The sequence below is a fragment of the Selaginella moellendorffii genome, unplaced genomic scaffold (assembly GCF_000143415.4).
Source record: "Selaginella moellendorffii unplaced genomic scaffold, v1.0 SELMOscaffold_1, whole genome shotgun sequence".
NCBI classification, from domain to species: Eukaryota; Viridiplantae; Streptophyta; class Lycopodiopsida; order Selaginellales; family Selaginellaceae; genus Selaginella; species Selaginella moellendorffii.
This window is the reverse complement of record NW_003314262.1, coordinates 2,435,480-2,458,518: the sequence shown is the minus strand read 5'-3', so window position 1 is coordinate 2,458,518 and position 23,039 is coordinate 2,435,480. Positions and strand designations below refer to the sequence as shown.

Sequence of the window (23,039 nt, the reverse complement as noted above, 5' to 3'; positions counted from 1 at the left end):
GACCTCGCCCTTCTTAGGGGCTTAAGCCTTCCCTTCGGGATGGAAATGGGGGGTAGAGGTACCTATATCGGGCCGTTAGGCCATGGTGTTTCACCTTGGCGTCTTAAAGCAAGTGTTGCACCTAGACCTCACTATCCCTACTATACTTTTGGAACCCCCTACAGCCCCCCCCCCCCCCCCCCCCTGGGAGACGCACGCTTTGGGCTTTCACCCCTTGACCCGTATTAGTATTTGGACTTAGTCTCTGGCTCGATCTCGGACCCGATTTCAGATCCGACTTCGGATTCGGTCTCGAACTCAATCTCGGACTCGATCTCGGACCCGATCTCGGACTCGACCTCGGACTCGACCTCGGACTTGGTCTCAGACCCGATTTCAGATCTCGGACTCCGTCTCGAACTCGGTCTCGAACTCGGACTCGAACTCGGTCCCCGAGTCAGTCTCGGACTCGATTCCAGACTCTATCTCGAACTCGGTCCTAGAGTCGGTCTTGGACTCGATCCTCGACTTGGTCCCATCCGATGAACTCTTTGTCATTTCGGTCAAGCTTTTGGGGATCCTTTAGCCTACGACATCTCGGGAAGTCGGTTCCTTACACAAGGGTTTTTGATACTAACAAGTGCAAGCCAATGACATAAGTTTTTCAAACCAAACCGAGTATGCTTAGCAAGAAATATATAGGGTTCGTATCTTATGTTTATCCAATTTCTCAACTAGCTCAAGTGGGAACTGATAATGGTTCTAGCAATACCGACCTCCTACCATTGTAACAGTAAGGAAATAATATCCGAAAGGATTAGCCGACAGATAACTTTCGATACCCGAAATCACATTCGCGACACTTCCCCCACAAGAGTGGCTCAAATGATTGGAAGATATGAAGTTGGGCAAGTATTTTGATTGTGGAGCAAAATGGGAACAGGGATATAGACAGGTTTGTAAGGCTCGAACAGGTCAGCAACCAGGAGCAAGTAGGGGCAGGTTGACAAGTATTCAGTTCCAACAGAACGGCAAGGGAGATCTCATTCCTGTGGCTTTTGAGGACTTGGACTTAGGACAAGAGATTTTTTTTGGGAGGGGGAAGTGTTATCTCAAATTCCAAGAGAAGAAGCCACATTAGGAGCTACCATTTCACTACCATCTTTCTTGGGGAAGACAGGACCATAGTGCATTTGGGTAATAGGAACAGTTTCAGGTCATCAAGCATTTGCGTTAGTAGACTCAGGAGCTTCACATTCCTTTGTGAAGACTTGTTCACTGACCAAACTTCGCTTGACAACCAAACCAGCTCCAATTCCATTGGATGTGGAGATTGCCAATAGGGGAGTTATCCGAGTGAATGAGATTGTATCTTGTCACTTGGTGGTGACAACTTCATGCTAGTGGAGCACTTTTATGTCATGCACATGGGGGCCATTGACTTCATTTTGGGAGTTCAGACTCTTGAACGTTTTGGTGATATCACCATAAACTTTGCTACTCAACAATTAGCCTTCACCTTTGAGGGACAACATGTTGAATGGTTAGGGGTGCCACCAAAGCAACAAATTCAGCATGTAACCACATCCCAGTGTCGGAGACTTTTATGAGGTGGTAATGAGTGCTTGATCTATCATAGACACAAAGGGTTGCTAGAGATGGTAGAGAGCTTTTTGGAAGGAGCCCGAACTTTCCTTTCTTTTGTACCTTCAAGAAAAAAAAGACAGCTGAGTTGCATCTTTCAGACCCGGGTGTGAAGAAAGTAGGATTACATTGTAAAGTGACGTGGATGAAAATGGCACCTGTTTCCCTGCAGTTGATGATAATCCATTGCTTGATGGCTTGCTGATTTCCACCATGCTCCGAGGTTGTAGATGAGGCCAATCAGGATGTGGTTTACTTGTTGACTCCCACTCCTTATATTTGAGATCTGCATTCAAAGCCAGTTGTATGGCTTGACAAATGGATGAAGGGGACATTTGAGCTATGTCAGCTCCCATTGACGTGGGTAAAGCAGCTACATAGCATTGAACTAGGAATATCATCCACACCAAACTTTGCTTGTAGCCATTCCCTATTAAAAGCCTGTAAAGTCTGTGTTCGTGGATGGTACTGTAGATCACAAAGTTTGTTGAACGGAAGGTCCTGGACTGAAAAGAGCAGAAATTCCTTAGTAAGCATGGTTTTGAATGTTTCCCAATCCAGAAACACTCTTGCCCACTCCAAGCTGTTATACCACTTAAAAGCCAAATCTGTGAAATAATTGGCCACCAAGGGTACTTTTTCCACCTCCCAAGGTTCACGCATCATGAAGTTTCTCTCATGGCAACAAATCCATTCCAAAAGCTTATGTCAATCGTTCTCACCTCCATAAGTTGGCAACTGAAATTTGTCCTTATCCCATTTTGCCGCCGAGGAAGAGAACGGCATTCTCCCCAACAACCCGTGACTCCTGGACAAGAAAGATGGTTGTAGGATTGTACTCACCACCCTTGGATCTTCCATCTTCATCTTCTCCCGTAATTCCTCATACCATGGCCTCACATGACGCTCTGGAAAGGGGCAAGTTCTCTCTCCCCATTGTGGCGGTATCACTGGCAATTCCCCGCTTAGCCTCTTGTGCGAAGAAGTAACCTGGAGCTCCTCAAGCCGAGATTCCAAGGTCTGCTGCTTCTCCACTAAAAGACACATCGCTGCTATGCTCTCATCCTATCGATCCACTAATGACTAGACTGAAACTTGCATATCCCAGATTGTAGCTGTGACCTGCTGCTGGTGCAGAAGATTCTGCTCGGTTAATGCTTGCATGGTCGATTCCAATTGCTGGATTATCGATCCTTGCTGAGGAGGAAAAGAGAGAAATCGGAAGAGGGGAGAGAAGAAAAGAAAACCCCAAAAAATATAACATACCTTCCGTACTGTGTTCTCCTTCCTTTTATGAGGAATCCTTGCTATACCTTGCTCACCAAGTCTAAACTGTCCAGGCCAAAACCATCCAAGAAAGACAATGAGACACTTCCTAACACCGACAGTTTATTGCCTTTGAGAGTCACTGATTTTCTCTTGTGGAATCCCGCATGGCCGTCTATGAACAAGAGATGACAACAGTGCTTCATGCTATTCGAAAGCAGCACCACTATCTTTCTTTTTGTCACTTTTGCCTACGTGTTGATCATCTTAGTCTATGTTTTCTTTTGGACTAGAATCATCTCAACAAGAAGCAACGTCATTGGATTGAGGAGCTCCAATCACTTGACTATACCATTGAGTATAAGCCAGGTAATTCCAACATCATTCCTGCAAAACCAAAAGGATCTGCAATGTATGATGTTTCCCGCCAGCAACCTGAGTTTCTGCAGGCAATTCGGGAAGATATCTTGAGGATCCAACTCTTGCCTCTGCTTGTCAGACGTTATCTGCTGGCAACCCGTATCCAAAGTCAAGTTTTTCGTGAATGCATCTCGGTGATCAAAACCAGGTTTTATTGGAAGGGGATGCAGAAGGAGGTGAAGTAATGGGTTTGTGAATGCTTGGTGTGTCAGCAGACAAAGCATGAGACGGTTCCAACTCCAGGGTTGCTTCATCCCTTCTAGTCGCTAATGGCCCATTTGACAGCATTAGTATGGATTTCTTCATGGGATTGCCATTGGTTCGGATCGCTTCTCCAAAGTTGGTCGTTTTATTCCCAAAATCAGCTAAGGATATTGCAGAGTTATTCTGCTCTGAAGTTGCTTCGACGAAGCTCCATGATGCTTTTCACCTGCCATGGTAATCTGCAAAACGAAACAAAAGTAAAGCGAAACAATCTTCCTCACAATTGGATCCATGTCTGGTGTAGCTCGAAACGATCCAACTACCGTTACGAGGTGCCGATCCTTCCCAGCATTCCCCAGATCGTCGCCTCTGAAGTTAGGCTGACCAGGAAGGTGGACTACTTCGTCAGCTTCGGGATGCAAAGGAGCGAGGTCCGGCTGATGTTTCGAAAGAATCCATGAAGAACGGGGACGCATCTGGGCATCCCTGGAATCGCACCAGCGCGCAAAGATTGGCGAGATTCTGCAGGAAGTCGCCAGGGCTTTAGGGCTTAGTTGAAATTTAGGGTTTCGTTCATTCTTCAAACCTAGGGCGTGCGCCTATATGTGAGTTCTACATCTGTAATCGTTAGCAATGAATCTTCTGGTTCTTACAGGGAGGATTTAAGCGACGAACTCCTACTCTTAATTTTTCTGCATCTGGGGATTGCAGACTTGTTTCGTGCGCAATATGTTTGCAAGAAATGGCACACCTTAATTCTAGCCAATTTGGAACAATATTTACAAGCTTATGGTCCATGGGTGCTCATGGCTAACACTGAAGGTAAGAGAAATGCTTTGTTCATGGAAATTTCTTTTTTTTTTAAAAAAAAATCAGGTTCTGAGGCCATTGTTTGGTTCCCTTTATTTGGGAGCCAAGAAAAAGTCTCTAGTAATGATCTCCACTTGAGCAAATTCTCTAGCATTGTGGCTTCTTACAAGGGCCTAGTGTGCAATCGACTCTACCATGAAGTTGAGACACTTCTAGCTCTCGTGGTTGGGAACCCCATTACAAACGAATGGAAACAGCTTCCAATTGTGATGGCAAGATCCAATGATCCCAGTTCTGACTGTAAGTTTTCAAGCGACGCATTCGAGGTGGAAATACAGGTGGACAGTGATGGCCACTACAGGGTTCTAGCTATTCCAGATACTGGCATAATTGCATTCTGGGATGATGCACTAGAATATGACTCAAGAACAGATTGTTGGGACCGTTTGTTCCCAAAGGAGGGCCCCCAGGCAGAAAGATGGCAGAGGTTTCTATCACTGGGGCACACATTTCATACAACATGGTATTTATTGCTAGAGGTGATGCATGGGTGCCGCTATTGGAGATTTTTGCTGCCACCAATAGGTGGAGTAGATCCAGACATGCCTTGGGCAACATCAGATCCCCTGTCACCAGTTGAGTTTTACTATTGGGCTGGCAAAGTTTTGAAAAACTGCTGTGGTAGCAGTGATATGGATTATGTTCTGTGGGTTGCTACAAAGCGGAAACGGCAGGAACCTAAACTAGTTATGGGATTTGTCATCTACAAGCTCTACCTTGACAAGCTGGACAATGCAGAGATTGCAAATGCAATGGTCTCTTATAAATCTGAAGAAGCATGGGAGTTTGTAACTGAAGTGGATGTCAAGCATCTGTATGGAGAAGGCTGGGATAGCCAAGGTGAAATGTCTAGAGATTGCCCTGATCCTGGCTTTCGTTACTACTGGATTGGGGATTTGGTTTGCATCATAAGGATTTCTAAGAATTGGTTGCCAGTTGCATTTAATTTGGCTACATGGGAATGGATCAAGCCAAATGTGGACAACTCAGAAAATTTTAAAGGAATCTCTGTGTTTATGCCATCCAGAATATTACAGGTTGGTGAAGCAACATCCTCTCAATCAAGTTATTATATTTATAATGATCTTGAGGAAGATTATCAACACCAATCTAAAATTCATGCTTCACCAAACTATATAAAATAATTCATGTTTTTCTTACTGCATAGAACGTTTTCCAGAGTCAGTCCTTACTCTCAAATTTCATCACGATCCTAAGAGCATCAAGCATCAATGACCACAACATTCCTCTTTCTGGCCAGGAAGTTATGGGGATGCAAGGTCCGAAAGATGGTCAGCTTCAAAAAACGACAGAGGAGTGGGAGATCAACTTGGGCTTGCTACCTGACATGCCTGATCGCTGGAGACCATGACCAGCTGCGATCCTTTTTGGGTGATCTTCATGATTTGCTCCTGGGAGAATCCCAGGCTCTCCATCATCACGATCCAGTAGTAATGGAGCACCAGACCTCCCTTCACAAGCAGTGCTGCCAGCCCCGCCTTGAGCAGCACTCCCCGGCCACAAAGCTCTTCATGGCAGTGTGATTGATAGCACTAGATATTTATGGTTCTTTGCAAATGCAACTCTTGCATCTAAGAGTTACTCTGACATAGTTTTGAGTGAAATATGTTTGCAAGAAATGGCACACAGTATTTTTGTGATTCTGATGCTTAGAGTTTAAAACTTATCACAAAAACTTTGACTTGCTAAAATGGCAAATGGCTTTGTGTATTTTTGTAAATCAAAGTTTTGTTTCTTTCATTCATTAGTACTTGGGTCAGTTTTGGCAGGTTGATTTTGGCACTTCGGTGCATGGGTTCAATCTATAATTATAGGGATAATTATTATAGATTGATCACAAGTCCCCACCTCTCTCTTGATAACTCATTTTTTAAAAAGGGTGTGGTCATGTAAATAACTTCATCTGCCAATTTATAATAGTTGTCTAAATCTTTCTGATAAAGTTGATTTCTTACTCAAGGGAAGTTGGGCCTCTAGCCCTCTCCCTATGTCCCTGTAGGTAAAGATGTATCATTCCTTTGTAAGTTGAGTGGTACTTGGAGTAACAAGGGTGGTTAACTCTGTTAGTCATTTCCTTGTCGGTGATGGCCAAAAGGTGTCTGAGTCTTAACATCTTTGGATATAGAGGAGAGGTCATTCCATAACTTATTTAAGTCGGTGTGTTTCCCACATAGTGTGCTTTCTATTAACTTTCGGAGTTGTTTCTTTGATGATTTATTAAACTCGGGTATGCATCAACGAAGACGTTAATCTTCGTTGCAAATGTAACTTCAAGTATTGAAAAATATTTATTAGCTAGTCCTTACAAACACTCTTTTTTTATTGCCATGACAACAGGAGGTTGGTATAATTAGTTCCTTTTATAGTTCCCACTTGAGCTAGTTGAGAAACCGGTCAATGGCCATGTATTTAAATTTGATAAATATAAGGGTAGAAACTCCTATATATTTCTTGCTAAGTAAACTCAACCTAGTTTGAGAAACTTTTGTCATTGGCTTACACTTGCTAATATTAAGAACCTTTATAATATTGAGTCTAGTCCCTCAATATCATTATATGGTAGTTTACTGTGTCTATTAGACACCTTAGCTATCATGCCCTAAACACAATGATGTTTGTTCTATGTTTAAATTCAAGTTAGTCCCAGAGAGTCACTCCTAGTACTAAAAGAGGCTTGGGGTGAAAGTTCTTTAAAGGGGGGGGAGCAAGTGGGGACTATTCTAAAGCATTTAACATCTTAATACTAAGACTAATATGCAAAATAGAGCTAGATGGAGTCTAATGTAATTTCAATATACTAGTGGTATAATGCAAAAATATGAGTATTCCATCAATTAACATGGTATAGAACTTGGGCTTAAACACAAATCGGACACAAAACTAAGATATGCATGCAAGTAGAGAGCTATACTACAAATCAGGATATACACCAAGGAAAACACTTTCTACATTTCGTAAATATGCCGTTTGAGCCATAGAACTAGAATAGGACCAACATATAAAGTATGTGTTTTGCAGATATAATAAGCTATTATGTAGCAATATTGAGAAATTAAACTCAATATGCAAAGGTTCTTAGTGTAAACTACAATGATACGCTTAGAAACTTTTATGATAAGGTTGTGGAAAATTATGTTACTTGTTTGATGGGGTTTTGCTTTTGGCAAAAGCTGAATGCTATGAGTGGGACTCATTTGAAAGGCAATTACAAAGGCACTTTGGTGACAGCTACAGGCGTTAATGTAAATGGCTTATGTGATAATGAAAATTGCAATAATTAAAAATGGTTTCTCCAAAAGTGTTTGCTAAGGGATATACTTGCTAGATTGACATTCATCTTGAAAGTTTTCCATGCTGTGTTTGGAAATATATCCCATGGTTAAGATATTTTACAAAGAATTTTAGAAAAGAATTCGAAAGAGACAAAGAAAGGAGATGGCATTTACAGAAGTAGCAAAAGAGTTTAGGTTTTAAATTGCCTTTGCAACAGATTGAATTAGAAGGTCATTGCTTGAGCATTAAATAACTTCTTTCTTTCAAGGTTAATGTTTTACTTAACGTCTAATATTGCTGAGGCTCTAAATTCTTAGTTGTTAGAAGCAAGAGACATGACCACCCTTACATATGATCCAACAAAAAGTCATGACTTGGTTTTATAAAAGGAAAATGAGAGCTGTGAACACTCACAATATGATTATTACAAGAAAGACATCAATTACTTAAAGGAAATACAATTATATAAAGTAACTAATCAAATGTAAACTTGGAACTCTCACCAAACTTCATTTTGGTATATAATCATTAAAGAAAATTGTGGTTTATCTATATAAATGTGTGATCTATTGAATTAAATAACATATTACATGCAACCTGTAGCAAATTATAAAAATAGATTGGGAAATATAAATTTTTTTGAGGGGCATATGCCTTATTTGATTTATGTTGATGAAAAAGATTATAAACACCAAGCTAAATGTATGCTTCACTAGTTGTGGGAAACAAGAGATAGATAGTTTCAACTTAAGTAGAGGTGGCAAATATTGCAGGGTTATGAGAATTAATTGCAAGTTCAGCAAAGATTTCACAAGCCCACGGAGACTTAAACCTGGCTCTTGACAGAGATCTCTTGGCGCTCCACCTCCTTGAGGCTCGACACATGCAGCAACTCAACTCCAAAAGGTGACGCTGGCAAGATCTTGAGCTCGTTGGTGATCATAAACTAAAGTTCTCGGACGTACCAGCTCACCTGGAATTTCTCTTTGTCAGCTGACAGACCACCTATTTCTTTGTGGCCGCAAACCTCATATGATCGAGGCCAGCCTGAGGGAGCAATTGCAGCTTTGAACAAGGGAGGCGGCGAGAGAGAACGACAATGTTCATGTTACAATACAAATGGGTTTATGACATCGGTACGATGCTTGAGTGGACGTTGAAGAGGGGGATTTTGTTCGAGAAGGAGTTGTGGATTGCCCCCAGGAAGCAGCCAAGTGGAAGAATCTGGGTGCCCACTAGAGCATCCACCAGATCTTGCGTGCTTCCAGGAACAAAATGGAGGACTTCTTGACATAGGCGTTCGCCGGCAGGGAAAATCTAAACAAAGTTGGAAGTATCAATTCGTCTCCCAAAAACGCTTGGAACTTTGGTGATTGAACAAAAGAATCTCTTGACGTAGGAAGCCACAAGCGTATCATTCGATTCTTTGCGCCACCATTGCAGCAGCCGCCACGCCCATTGGCTCGTGATTGGATTCGAAAAAACAGAGCTACAAGACCAAGGTTAGATTGGCTGCAAGTTTCCGATAATTTCCATCCTCGTGCCACTGCAGCCTCCAAACTTAAAGTGTTGCCGGGCGATCCAAAGACTACATCTACGCAACCCAATTGTTCTGAAATCCTTCTACTCCAGTGCCATGGCATTTATATTTTGCCCCTCGCGACCGCGCGACGCAGCTCAGAGCCGGGACAGAGCAGCGATGAGATCCATGGGGTCGTCCAGCGATCCCGCGCGACACAGCAGATCGGCACAAGTCAATGCTGCCATCTGGAGCTGGCAAAATTCACGCCCGAAAGATATTCCTTCAGTTCGGACTGTATGCTAGTAGCGTTTTTCCATAACGAGCGGCTCGCGGAGTTCATGTTTGAGAGCATGCCACACTGTCCGCAGCATATTCCCAAAGCGGGCAAGTAGAAGTGGCGCGAAAGCTATTCGGCGGTGGGATACGGCGGCATCCTGGCGGCCTATCATAGCCCGGCCAAGTCCTCAAGACTCTTTTTTGAAATTCAGCTAGAGAGGCGGCACTGGCCCATCTCGGCCAGATGCTCGACCTTCGTGTCGGTGCAGAGAGCTACGTCGTCGATCACTGCTGCCTGTGAGTTTTACTATTAGGCTGGGAAAGTTTTGAAAAAGTGCTGTGGTTGTTTTGTAGATCTTTGATTCACCCGATGATCCTGGCTTTCGTTATGCCAATCTAACAAAAAATAATTCACAACGTTTATTTGTTTCTTTAACAACAAAGCAAAACTATATCTTATCCCCTTCGGCCAAGGATTTGAGAGCCAAACACGGCATCCAATGCACGCGAGTTCGAAAAAGATTCTCGTAGCTTGCAGCAACTTCACAACTCTGAAAGGAGATGCCGGCAAGATCTTGAGCTCGTTGGTGATGATAAATGAAAGCTCTCGGACATACCAGTTTTCCTGATATTTTAATTGTCAGCTAATAGTTACCTTTGTGGCCACAAACCTGATCATTTGATCGAATCCGGCCCGAGGGAGCGATAGCGATCAGCCAAGTGGAAGAATCTGAGCGCCCACTAGAGCATCCACCAGATCTTTGTCCGCTCCCAGGAACATAATGGAGAACTCCTTTGAGCGATCGCCTTTGAGCTTGGAGCTGCCATAGCAATATGAAGAAAATCTAAAGTTGGAAATTTATATCAAGAGCATATCAATTCGTCTCCCAATTTTGGCACACGATTTCCAAAAGACGTAGGAAGCCACGGGCGATCCCTTGCGGATCGTCCTTTCGAGCTGCTGGCTGGATGAAGTCAACAGGGTGGTACGTAAAAAACTTATTTTTCAGCTGAAAGTTTCCCAGCCTACGAGAGAGAAAAAGGCTAATGTCGGGGGGCATTGCGAGAATCGAACTCGCGGCCTCTCGCACCCAAAGCGAGAATCATACCACTAGACCAAATGCCCAATACATTAACAACATCTGTTCAAAGGCAATACATCGTGAAATGAAAAACTAAACTGGGCTGTAGGGGATTTTATCAGTGCAATTCCAGCTCCACACTTCTGTGCCAGATTCTCCATCCTCGGAACTGGACTGTGCCTAACAAAGTCCTGTCGTTCTAATATTGGTTCTTATGCCCTGTTGACAAGAGAATTTGAAGCGTCCAAGCTGGTGCTGCTCATGTAGATCCTTGTTTTACAGCATTGCCACCCTCTGGAAATGCAATGATCAATTAGATTCTAAACATTGCTAGATTATTCACCTTTGAGCAATGTTTAAAACACTGCTCACACCTCCTTTGGATTTTTTATATTTCTTCCTTGTAAATAAGAGGATCCAACACAAAAGTACACACCCATAAAGTGATCCCTTCTCAGTTTTGCATCTACCTTTCTTTTTCTTTTTTTAATATTCAATGAGGGTTGTGATCCACTCGCAAATTTTATAAAGTAGGCTTATTAGGAAGGAAACTAGATAATGACTGCTAATAATTATTCTCTTGGCTGAGGATTTTTATCGACAAATTCCTTCTTGTCAGTTGTTTCTATCGATCGCATCGCTCATTCATTCCTGCAGCGCCAAATATCAAAATCTTCAAACAAGTCGGAAAAAGATTTCTTACTCGTAGTGCTGAGCCTGCTGAGAATGAAATCCCTGAGAGTTTCCTGGTTGCGCAGCCATCATTTCCTGCGAAGAGAAAGAAGGAAATCATTTACATGAGCAAACGTAGAACGATCATAGACAGGATAGTGAGTTTCTTCTTTTGTTCTTACTTGTGATGACATGAAATGGTGGAGAGGTTGAGCAGGGATGCTTTGCCCGGGCATGTTGGGATAGAAAGCACCTGTGTTGTTGTAAGGGACAGGCTCGCCCGTCATGCCCAGCCATGGAACTGCGACGCCTTCTTCCTGGAGAGGCGATGGCGAGCTCGAGTCTCAGAAAAAGTTATCTCTAAGTGGAAAGGAAAGTTACCTTGAGCTCTTCGCGAGGAACTATATCTACGAGGAAGTCGAAGATGTCGGCCCTGCTAATCGCTCCGGCAACATCGTTCCTTTGCAAAGTTCTGCGCTTGTTCTCCTCGGTGTGCATCCAAGCCCGGAACGTCAACTCGAGGATGAAGAGCTCGCAGGCCTTGGCGAAGAGAACTGGCGCTTCGGCACTGATCATCTACATGGATTTTACCGAAGTTACTCCATGAAACAAAACACTATCCGAGTAAAAGAGCAAGCTTACCTTGACATCCTCGTCGGCCTTCATGATTTTCTTGATCCGAGCCAATGGAAGCTGGTGCGTTTTAAAGTCTGGGAACAAAGAAAAATATATATTTCAGAAAAGATTGAAAAGACCGCTCGCTCCAGGAAAAAAAAAGAAGAAAAAACAGAGCGAGCAAAGAAAAAAAATCGAGAGAGAGAACCTGTGACTTTCTCCATCTCTCGCATCTGCTGCTGCCAGAAAACCTGTAGCTGCTGCTTCTGGATTTGCTCGTAGTGGTGAATCGGCAAGGAGAGCTGATTTGGGCAAGAATTTTCTCACAGATTATGGTTCCAGAGGGAGGAACATGGAGGGAGCTACCTGTTGATCTTGCGGCTGGCCCTGCGCGTATTGGAGCGCGCCTTGCTGCTGCTGCTGCTGCTGCTGCTGCTGCTGTTGCTGCTGCTGTTGCGACTGGGGCGATTGAGAGGCCATCGCGACCTAGAACCCAGATGATCGCGCGGCGCGAGCTTGGATTCACACACCTGTCGAAATTTCCTCGTGGAGCGCCCTCCCCGCCTTAGAATACGAGGCACTCGCCTTGCCCTAAAAAAATAAAAAGCAAGGCATGCAAGAGCCAATAACATGATGCCACGTGTCGTAATGTCCACGTGAGGCAAACTAGGGTTCTTCGTTCCCTCCCCAATCATTTTGGATTGCCCTGATCGTCCTCGTGGATTCAGCTGCGCAATGGCGCTCTTCCGCTCGATCCGATGCTCCGCGCCTCGTTCGCTCGCATGGACGCACGCTCTCAATCATTTTCTACTGGGAGATGATTGGAGGCATTATACGTGGAGCCCGGCCCAGCAATCTCACGAATTTTCCGCTAGAGGACAGGTACACGGTTGAATTTGAGGCTTTGGGAGTTTCAATCGCAGGCACTGATGCTAATGTCAACCACTATCGGCCATGCCCAAAGTCAGCATTCCTGTCGCGAATCGCTTTCTATTCATTAGCTTCCTCCCAGGCTTTTTAAGCAGATCTCCTCCTTCGTTCTCTCCAGATCTTTTCTAGTTTGTGCTCTCTCTCTCTCTGTCTTTCGATCGTAGAAAAAAATGCGTGAGAGCGTGGCTGAAGTGATTCTTCCAGGATTCCGGTTCCATCCCACGGACGAGGAGCTCGTCGGGTTCTATCTCCGGAGGAAAATCCAGGACAAAGCTTTTCCTTTCCAAGTTATAACTCCGCTCGACATCTATAACTATGATCCCTGGGAACTTCCAAGTAAGCAAGCCTTGCTTTCTCTTTCTCTCGTGGTGATCTAACTTTCATCCTTGATTTCTCCTAGAACTGTCCGTGTGCGGGGAGAACGCGTGGTACTTTTTTTGCCTGCGAGATCACAAGTTTAGGAACAGCTTGAGACCAAACCGGATCACCAAGAGTGGATTTTGGAAGGCAACGGGGCCGGATCGTCCAATTTCTACGGTGGAAACTTCCAGCTGCGTCGGCTTGAAGAAAACTCTCGTCTTCTACAAAGGAAGAGCAACCAAGGCAACCAAGACCGAGTGGGTCATGCACGAATTTCGTCTTCCAACCATCGGGAGTTCTGCACAGGGAAGCTGTGAGGTAAGAAAAAAGTCTTTTTTCTCTCTCATCTTACCCAGAAATGACTTTTCTGTGCAGCAGGAATCGTGGTCCGTGTGTAGGATCTTTAGAAAACGCTGGTCCCCGAGGAAAAATTCTGCCTCGGACTCTGTTGCTGCGAGCAAAAATGGCGTCGAGGAGGAACCCAGCCTCGAGTACGTAATGACGGCGTCGGATACGTTGAGTGATGGTGGTGGCGGCGAAGCACAGACGGTAAATTTTTTCTCCTGACCGATCGCCGATCGACGAGGTGGGGGTTCTTCTTGAGATCATAAACCAACGACCACAAAGCTTTCGTCTTCCAGGAAGCTTTTTAGTTCTCTCTCGATCGCGATCCTACTCAAGTTAGCAAAAGTTTTAGCGAGAGAAACAAAGAGAGTTTTGTCCAACCTGTGTTGACCTCGCAATTCCTTGTGACCGATCGTCAACTTGTCTATTGCTTCCTCAAGCCTGCAGGAAGATCGAAGTAAGCAATTGTAGTTAGTTGATCTTGATCTTACCGCTGGATGCTTTGATCGATAGTCGTGAGCTTGGAACTCGGCTGATACTTAAACCCAGCGTCTCTCAACCGCCCAAACGCTGCTCGATCATCGCCACGCTTCTTGGACGAACAAGACGCGTGATTCGTCGTCGTGAGCGCTGGAGCTAGCACAGCAAGGATCTCGCTTGGAACCGGCGATACACCGCACTGATCCTTGGGGTCCTTGAGGAACTGGATCACTGGAATGAGCTCTTCCTGTGAGACACCACAGCAGCTACTGGGCTCTTGTTTTAACGATCGAGCCGGAGTGGCGATCTCATCGTCGTTCTCGTCGGCCATCCAGTTCCAGAAATTCTCCTCGTGCTTTTGGAAGCTGGCGAGCTCGGACCGGAGCTGCCTCTGGGCCTCGAGCACGCGCTGGTGATCGCGAGCGGCTTCCGGATCTTGCAAGAGATGGAGCTCAAACTGGGTGTAGAGCCTGTGCTGGATCTTCTGGCGGATGGCCTCGAGCTGGAGCTGGTTGAGCTCGTGTATCCGCCGAAATCTCCACGCCTGGAGCGAGTGGATTGACTTGAGGATCACACCGATCCTCCCGTGGAGCAGCAGCAGATGATCCGCGAGAAATCCTTCTCGGGCTTCTCGATCCCTCTGTGCCGCGGAGTGGAGGACTTTGGACACGAGCTCCTCGACGCCGAGCTCCACCTCGCGAGCCCTGGAGCCGGCGAGCGTCGCGACATCGCGGGGCAATGGCGGGAACGGGGCGGCGATCGAGGAGGACGCAATGGCGCTCGAAATTTCCCTGGATCGCGCCTCGATCCCACGCAAGAAGACGTCGCAGTGGGAGAGCAGCCATCCCAGAGCAAGGAGGAGCTCCCTGCTCTCGCGGGTGTCGATCGGGAGGCCGAAGAACCGGGAGCTGGGAGGATACCCCCAGAGCGCGACATAGAACTTGACGAATCCCACAATGCCGTCGCCGTGATCGCCAGGGAAGACGCCCGAGCTCCTCCAAATCTCCTGGAAACCCTCGAGCTCGCGGTGATCTTCCTGGCAGGGGAAGCAGCAGAGATGGAGGCAGACGAGGTCGTGGAGGGGGCGCCAGAGCTTGATCGCGGCGCACGGCGCGTTGGATTTGGCTTGCCTGAGGAGATCGGGAGTGACGCCCGCGACGCCCAGCGATTCCAGCAGCGAGCAAAGAAATGCCAAGCTCGCCTTGGCCTCTTTCATGTTCTTGACAAACCCTAGTAATTGGCATCTTCTTGGTATATGCGTTTAGGGCAAATTGGGTTTGTCATGCGATCGCCGAAAAGGATGGCGAGCGTATCTGGAGCGACCCATGCGCCTAAGGAGAAACCCTAAATCCCCCTAATCAGCCATGGCGGACCTGGTCAACGAATTGATGGGCTGCCGAATGGTGCGGCCGTTCGTGCTGGACGAGGAAGTGATCACTCGCCTGAAATCGTGGCCGAGGCCTGTAAGGAACAATGGTAAGGTCATGTATAGCAGGCAGGAAGTGGGAGACGATGAAATGAAATCGGAAGAGCGCGAACTTCTCAATATGGTCTCCATGCAGGAATCCAAGAAGCAAAAGGTTGATGAAGAAGAAGGGGAAGAAGGCAGTACAGATGAAGAAGGGATGTATGTGGACGATGAAGGGGAAGAGGATGAAGAGCCCCACAAGGATTGGAACATTCTTGAGTTTGGGGAGTTCGTGCAGGCATTTTGGGCGTCGTCGGCGCCACGTATTCTAGAAAGGAAATGCTACTCCCTCATCTGGGAAGCAATCGAGGCTGATTTCCAGAGAGGAAAGACTCGGGCGATCGTGGTTGGAAATCCTGGAATCGGAAAGTCTGGTTTCCTTGTTTATGTCATGTGGAAACTTCTCCATCGGGGCTGCAGGATTCTGTTACAGAACAAGGCCGGAGAACGGACTTTGTTCCAACACGAGCGAGGGGTGTACTCTCAAACCAGAATTTCGGAGTTTGACTCTCGGGCTGTTCTCTCAGACAAAGAGTTGTATTATCTGGTTGATGGCCGGCTCCCTCTTCCTCCATTGTTTCTGGGCAAGCTCATCCTTGCGTGCTCTCCTCTGCTGGAGAATTACAAGGAGGTAAAGAAGGATGGAAGGCGGACGGTGTTCTACATGCCTGTTTGGAAATCAGATGAACTGGCGGCTGCGGACCAGGAAATTTTCAAGCTCGGCATTTCTTTCTGGTCAGAAAGATTCAAGAGGTGGGGTGGGCTTGCCCGATTTGTGTTAGAACAACGCGATGAAGAGGCTGATAAGAGCTTGACCGATGCCATTGATGGTTCCCGAAACATCATCAAAGTCGTTGAAGCGCAAGTGAGCGGATTCTGTGAGAAGGCGCACAAGATCTTGCACATGATGGTGAGGAACGACTTTAGGACGTACAAGTATGTGTTTGCTTCGAAGCATGTGAGCGAGAAGGTGTTTCGGAATCTGTACCAGACTCACAAGTCTGGTCTGACCTCTTTTCTATTGTTTTCGGGCAATCCGACGTTGAATTCTGCTAGGGCCAACTTCCTGGAGTTACTGTGTCGGGAGGTTTTGCCCAAGGGCGGCTTGTTCCAGACGAAGTGCGTGTATGCTAACGGCCAGAGCGACCCTGTTCAGGCGGAACGATTTGACCGTCTTCAGGCTAAAGAATCTACGCAGTGGCAAAATGCGCCATGGGATTTCATGTTTTGGCCTACGAAAACAACGCAGCGGTCTTGGGATGCCTTCAGACTTCGGAAGGGAGGGGGTCATGTGTGTTTGGACTTGTACCAAGTCACTCTGTCATCGGCTAAACGTCAGCATGGAATTAAAGCAAAGGGAGTGCTGGATCTTAAGGCGGAAGTTGAGAGTGTCTTGAATCTGAAGATACCTCTAGAAAACATAACCGTCTATATTGTCACCTTGATTGATCTTTTTGAGAATGGTGGGTATCAGAACTGGCGGGGTGTTGAAAATCATGTGCTGAAGGATGAACGGCTTCTGAGAAAACTTCGGTCCATTGTTCAGAAGGTGATGGGAGTCCCAGTTTAATTGTTTCAGAGAATTATCTAATATCATTTATTTCTACAGTTCAAAATTAGCAGACCGCATTAAAATTTATCAGGAACCCAAATATATCAAAAGCTTTGGAAAGCCATCGTCTTGCTGCAGATTGAGCGAAGGGAATGAGGCTGTACCTGTGAAACGACAAGATTTTACCACAGCAAAGCACAAGCTTCGATGAGGATGGCCAACAGCGTCAGAAGCTTGAAGCTGCAAAAGCAAACAAAACGAGCAGAGTTTAGTTACGCTTGGATTATGGACATGGATGTTGTTGTTGTTACGTGAAGAGCACAGAAGAGGCTAGGAAGATACTGAAGAGGTAGATGATGGTTGAGAGGATGCGAACGGGATCAAACATCATGTTGAATTGCTTCTTCGGCCCGATTAGAAATCCTGTGCTGGAACAATCAACACCAAGCTCAATCGATCGATTGAATGAGGAAGGAGTCGTTACCTTCCCAATGAGACACAGTGTAAGTGACTGCGAACTTTGTAGGCCGGAGGATCACCAGAGAAGACTGAACGTTTTCATGTTTGAAGGATTTGAGGCAGAAGCTTGATCGATCGATTCGCTTACCAGAAAGGAACAGAACAATCAGAGGCTTAAACAGCCAACAAATCCATAAGCTCGATGCGATTTCGTGATTCGGATTTCCCCCTTTCATGAGAATGCAAGAAATATATATCAATACATACCTGACGCGCGGTCAAGCTGCAGCCCTGGCCGAACTGAGGAAGCAGTGATTCCTCCTCTGGCAGCTCGTCATCGGAGATCCAGCCGACGAAATTCCGCAGGCTTCCCACGGCGCTGTTCACCCTGTCCATTTCATTCAAAACTCACGAGTTCTAAAAATTGTTTTGTTCTTTCTTTCAAGAATGAGAGCTGGATGGTGCCTTCTGGTGGACAATGGCGCTCTGCAGCCGGAAGATCCAGGGCAAGCCGTATCGTTTCTGCGCTCCAGGCCTCAAGGTAGCTCCGCATTCTTCCAAAACCGCAGTTTGAATCATTTTCTGCAGAGTTTTTGTTTCTTCAGTGTGCTTTGAATCAGGTGCATACGACTACAAGGACTTTAAATGGAGGTTCCTGTTTGCTGTTATGGGAGCGGCATCTTGCTCGCCACTGTCAATCGATTCAGCTCCTTTCTAGCGACTTAACGTTCAATCCGGATGGTATGAGGAAGCTCGTGAATCCATCAGTTCATGCCAGATTTGAGAAAGCACTCGATAGGAAATCTGATGGTGACTGTTCTTGCTTGCAAAAGCGGTCAAGTAAGTTTTTGCGTGCATATTTCCCAGTTTATGTTTTATTTTTCAGAATTTTCTTTTTTAAAAAAAATATTTCTTTGCTGGCTTTATCTGTGGCATATTTTTTAGTTCATGGTTCAATTTTCTAGATTTTTCTAAGGTTTTGGCGGAAGTGTAGCCCTAGGGAGTGTTGGCTAGTTATATATGAGGTGGCGAGAGGTGCGTAGACTTTGCAAGAGGTGCGTTGCGACTAGGAACCCATAACTGCAACGTGATAAAGGAGCTAGAAGAAGGTTAGCAATATGAACATATACATCCAGCAATTTCTGCATGAATAGGGTCTTTCAATTATAGTAATGTTTCAATTTTAATTTCATTTCTATTTTACAGAAAATCAGACACTAATTTCATTCTTACAAAATGTTTGATTGCCTTTATATTCTTAAATTTAACCTTTTAGACTTTTCTTTATATTTTTAATATTTTTAGATAATTTATTTTTATTACAGTTTTTATATTAACACTTTTCAATTAGAATAAATTAATTTCAGCATTGTTTTCTGCTAAAATTATTAAAGGTTAAAGTTTTGATTTATTTTTCTATTCAATGTTAATAACTATAACGTGAAGGCTGCCTCCTGTCTGGACGTCAGTTCTTTTATTTTGATTTTCTTAGTGTTTTTATTCATATATCTTTTCTTGTTCTCTTTGCCTTTCCATATTCACATTACCATGGATGAATGAATGAATGAAGAAACTTCTAAACTATCACATGAATATCGCCTTTAGCAGATAGCTTTATTTATTCGACTATGTATATGTTTGTTTTGTTCGTTCATCGGCTGAAGTGATTCTGCACTAAGTAAAATTTGAGATTAAAAACTGGAGGTCACACTTAGGTTTGATCATGGTCCCACAAGTAATGATGTTGGCAAGATGGAAAATCAAACAATTACATTATGAGGGGACCCTATCAGTGATCAGTATAATTTGATAAAAACTTAAGTGCACTCGTAGACACTGTGACAAGATATTCTTTGAGTTTCAGCTAAGTTACTGCAGACCTTTACCGTTCTCTGCTGGGTTACTGTTGTAAACGTTGCCAAAAAACCTATGGCCAAATCTTCAACAACTTCAGCACCACCACAACAAATATCTCCATGTGCATAGACACACATTGAGAGCTCGCTAAACATACAACACCCCTCCTAAAATGCTGCAACGCTGTCACTTTGGAAACCAAACTGGGGCACCACCTGACGACTAGCATAAAACAAACGTGTTTGGAGGGTCATGTAAATGCCCGAAGGGGGGGAGTTGCTGCTGAGGGAAAGAAAAACGAGTGCGAGAAGTACCTGATAGGCCACTCTCACAAACCCTTAAGTACAACATGTGTGATCTTGAACTCCTCCGGTTCATCTTCACTGATTGCCAGAAATGCAAAGGTAGAGTGAATAATCACCCACGAAGCAAAAAGTCTCCAATCATAAGGAGCCATGATGCATCTCCACTGAACACTGCCACATCCAAGCTCGAGAAGATGAGAGTGAAACCCTAAGGGCCGTGGAATCATGTGTCGAAGGTTACTACGGTGAAAGATACTGTACTGTGGAAAAATTCATGCAAATTAAATCCCTATTGTGCCCACAAAACCAGCAAAATCGAAGAAGAATGTGAGCCACCAACCAGAGATACTGCAGCCAAATTAACATTTTCTGCCCATCATGGATCGCCTGGGATCTTCGGCGATTTTTGTCCCTTCTTCTGCAGGCGTACCTAAAGTTTGAACTTGCTATTCCGCAACGGTTTCTTCCTCGCACTTGATTTACGATCTGCAGAAAATAGAGTATTTTCTTCGATGAGCAGGATGTCCCACTTGGCGCCTTTTGGTTATAGGTTAGGGCTCTAGCGGCTGCCAAAAAGATTTACAGATTTTTGTCACAAACGTCTGTGCCGTTTTTATTTGAGCGGCACTGCTATAAAGTTCTGCCACAATCTGAGCTGGTATATATGTGAAGTGATTTATAATAAGAACTAAACTTCTGCATTTCATGTTCATGGAGCTTGCCTGCTTTGAAGGTTACCAAATTTAAAATTTTCTGCTTAGTCAATCTGGTGCTGCTCTTTACATAGTGGATGCTACTGTTGTGATAACCCCTGTGACTTTGTCCCCAACATGAACGGATCCATGGGTTGCCATTTCTTCAGCTAAAAATCATCGCATGGTTGATGCAGGAGTAAGTGGTTCACGAAAGAAGCATCTTTCAGTGATTGCTCACAAGTTCAATTGTGCATATCAGTCTTATATTGATGGTCGAGTCATTGTACTCAAGGGAGTGGTTGGCAAGCATTTAGTAAGGATATAGATTAGTCTTAGTTGAGCTATAGACTCTAGCATGTTTTCTTTGAGCTTTTTTTTGTTCATACACCTTTCATTTGAGTAAACATTTCTTAGCTTTTTTTGCAACTTCTTGGGCTCATGCTTTTTTTTTCTTCATCCATGTGTGCTTTTTCTTCAATTTTTATTATAAGCTTAACATGAAACTCCTCTAAGTTGATGATAGTGCTTACTATGATAGGCAAGCTTGGAATTTTTGGTGATAAAACTTTGCTAGCTTTGAATACTAGAATTATCATGTGTATCATGAGTGCAACAAATGGAGTGTTAAAATTTTTCTTTAGCTTTTTTGTGTTTAGCTTTTTTGTGATGTGTGTGAAGTCATTTTCACTTTCTGTTGCATTTGTTCTTGATGACTTAATCATGTTCTCTTTCTCTTGAGTTGGTTTTTTTCATAATTTTCTTCATTGTTGTAGTTTTTGGCTATTATCACTATATAAGCTTCTGAGTTTGGACTTCCCACGAAGTCACCCAACCCAGTACTATTCTAACCTAAAGACGTTTAACCCTAAATATCCCAAAATTTATAATTGGGTGCACTTTTGTTTACGGGCCCTTTCCCTTTATATTTGAACCCTATGAATCGTTTTTCAAATCGTTAACTTTGGTTGCTTACACACTAATTCCTTTGTTACTTGAACTTCTTCCAAAATAGTTATATATAATACATTTGCTCCATACTCATTATCCATTTTTGTGTTGTTCAATAGCTGTAGTGTTTGAATTCAACTTTAATGTTACTCTTTGAGCATGCATGAAGTGATACTTTTGAAACCAACTAAACAATATCCTTTGTGGTTGTTATTCTTGCCATTCAGTTAACAAGCTTCTTAAAGTTAGTTTTGAATAGCCTAAAGAGATTAAGGTTAAGTGGTTGTAATTTATGTGATCTATAAGGTGGGATTAGTGTTATGTCGATGCTTAAGGACATTGCTTTCACCAAAGCTACGAAGTTGCAATGGCTCTTGTGACCATTTGTTATAAGAAGGTGATGGTGTTTAGATGTATGGTCTGTAGATCTTGCAAAGAAGCTAGCCAAGATATAAAACACTGTTGATTCATGTGTTTTTACTGATTGCTAATGCATATCTTGACTTGCAACATGTTGTCCAGTTAGACATTCTTTTTTTTGATTGGAAAATATACATATTTAGAATCATTTGTCCAGCTGCATTGCAATATGTCAACACAGTGAGATGTTCAGTGTTGTTTGGAATGATTATATAGACTGATTTTGAACCTTGTAGAGCTAACACCTTTACACCTTGAGTTTGACTAGTAAATATTTCAACTTCATTATAGTTTCATATTTACTTTAGTGTGTATCCTCAAGTTTTGGTAAAATGCATTTATAATAGGTTTACTCATGAAGTTTGTGTAGTTAACTTTTAATGGTTTTCTAGTTCTATATATGATCTTTGGGTGGCATTTCAAAAATTCATTCCACTAGGATTATCCAAGAGTTATATAAGAGAATAGGTTTGTTTCTTTGCAAAAGGTAAAGAAAGTTATTAATTCTATAACATCGACTTTCTACATTAAATGTTTGATTCTTGATGAGTTATGAGGAATTTCTTAAGGATCTCCTCTTCCTCAAGTGTAAGCACAATTTTAGGTCCTTTGGTTTTTTTTATTTAAACTCCATTTCTCCAGATTGATAACAACAACCTCAAAATGTTATACTTTTTGGATGCAACCCTCTCACTTAGCCCATCCTGTTCAAATTCTTCAATGTCCTTTCAAGATCTTAGTTTGTCTATACACTTTATTACTGTTTTCTTATAAAGTAAACTATAAAAGCATAGTAAGTTCTATAGTGTTTCCTCTCTTAATAAGTATTTACTTATAAAAACCTGGAAGTGTTGTGTAAGGAACCAACTCCCCAAGGGTCATAGGCTAAAGGATCCCCGAAAGCATGACCGAAATGAAAAAAGTGTTCATTGGATAGGACTGAGTCTGAGATCGAGTTCAAAACCGACTCTGAGACTGAGTTCGAGATAGAGTCTGGGATTGAGTCTGGGATTGAGTCCGAGGCCGACTCGGAGACCGAGTTTGAGACAGAGTCTGAGATCCGAGATCGGGTCCGAGACCGAGTCCGAGGTCGAGTCCGAAGTTGAGTTCGAGATTGGGTTTGAGATCGAGTCCGAGATCGCGTTCGAGATTGAGTTCGAGATCGGGTCCGAGATCAAGTCCAAGATCAAGTCCAAGACCAAGTCCGAATCCCAATATAGGTCAAGGGGTGAAAGCCCAAAACATGCATCTCCCAGAAGGGGGGGGGGGGGGGGGGCTGCAGGGGGTTCCCAAAGTATTTCCAAGGTGTCGGCGGGCCAGAAACATAACTTAAGGGAACTCTCCCGTGGGGTTTCCCAACCCAATTCCGGATCAAC

The 23,039-nt window shown here is 44.0% G+C and overlaps 5 protein-coding genes and 1 non-coding gene across 7 annotated transcripts; 3 read left to right on the top strand and 3 right to left on the bottom strand.

Moving 5' to 3' along the window:
- Window positions 1-4,078: 4,078 nt before the first annotated feature.
- On the top strand, window positions 4,079-5,588 carry LOC9657245. Its single transcript, XM_024683895.1, has 3 exons — window positions 4,079-4,118; window positions 4,169-4,335; window positions 4,390-5,588. Coding segments are annotated over exons 1-3 (1,308 nt in total). The 5' UTR covers window positions 4,079-4,116; the 3' UTR covers window positions 5,529-5,588.
- Window positions 5,589-10,529: 4,941 nt separating this feature from the next.
- Window positions 10,530-10,601, bottom strand: TRNAP-UGG. Its single transcript has one exon. It is a non-coding gene; the product is annotated as a tRNA-Pro (tRNA).
- A 314-nt stretch (window positions 10,602-10,915) lies between these two features.
- LOC9630115 (nuclear transcription factor Y subunit C-2) lies at window positions 10,916-12,408 on the bottom strand. Its single transcript, XM_002961455.2, has 7 exons — window positions 12,211-12,408; window positions 12,053-12,146; window positions 11,872-11,939; window positions 11,611-11,805; window positions 11,412-11,546; window positions 11,261-11,325; window positions 10,916-11,208 (listed from the first exon to the last, which is right to left on the bottom strand). Exons 1-7 carry the CDS (start codon window positions 12,322-12,324, stop codon window positions 11,199-11,201), a joined length of 681 nt encoding a protein of 226 aa, XP_002961501.2. The 5' UTR covers window positions 12,325-12,408; the 3' UTR covers window positions 10,916-11,198.
- A 330-nt stretch (window positions 12,409-12,738) lies between these two features.
- On the top strand, window positions 12,739-13,969 carry LOC9657244 (putative NAC domain-containing protein 94). Of its 2 annotated transcripts, none has more exons than XM_024685819.1 (3): window positions 12,739-13,110; window positions 13,175-13,452; window positions 13,513-13,969. In XM_024685819.1, exons 1-3 carry the CDS (start codon window positions 12,945-12,947, stop codon window positions 13,699-13,701), a joined length of 633 nt encoding a protein of 210 aa, XP_024541587.1. In that variant the 5' UTR covers window positions 12,739-12,944; the 3' UTR covers window positions 13,702-13,969. The 2 variants fall into 2 exon arrangements, with proteins under 2 accessions (XP_024541587.1, XP_002961966.2); XM_002961920.2 differs by having other exon boundaries at window positions 13,510-13,969.
- LOC9630114 lies at window positions 13,720-15,175 on the bottom strand. Its single transcript, XM_002961454.2, has 2 exons — window positions 13,971-15,175; window positions 13,720-13,920 (listed from the first exon to the last, which is right to left on the bottom strand). The coding sequence occupies exons 1-2, from the start codon at window positions 15,173-15,175 to the stop codon at window positions 13,740-13,742; spliced, it is 1,386 nt and encodes a 461-aa protein (XP_002961500.2). The 3' UTR covers window positions 13,720-13,739.
- A 148-nt stretch (window positions 15,176-15,323) lies between these two features.
- LOC9657243 lies at window positions 15,324-16,997 on the top strand. The gene has a single exon (XM_002961919.2). The coding sequence runs from the start codon at window positions 15,324-15,326 to the stop codon at window positions 16,995-16,997; it is 1,674 nt and encodes a 557-aa protein (XP_002961965.2).
- The last annotated feature ends 6,042 nt before the right edge of the window (window positions 16,998-23,039 follow it).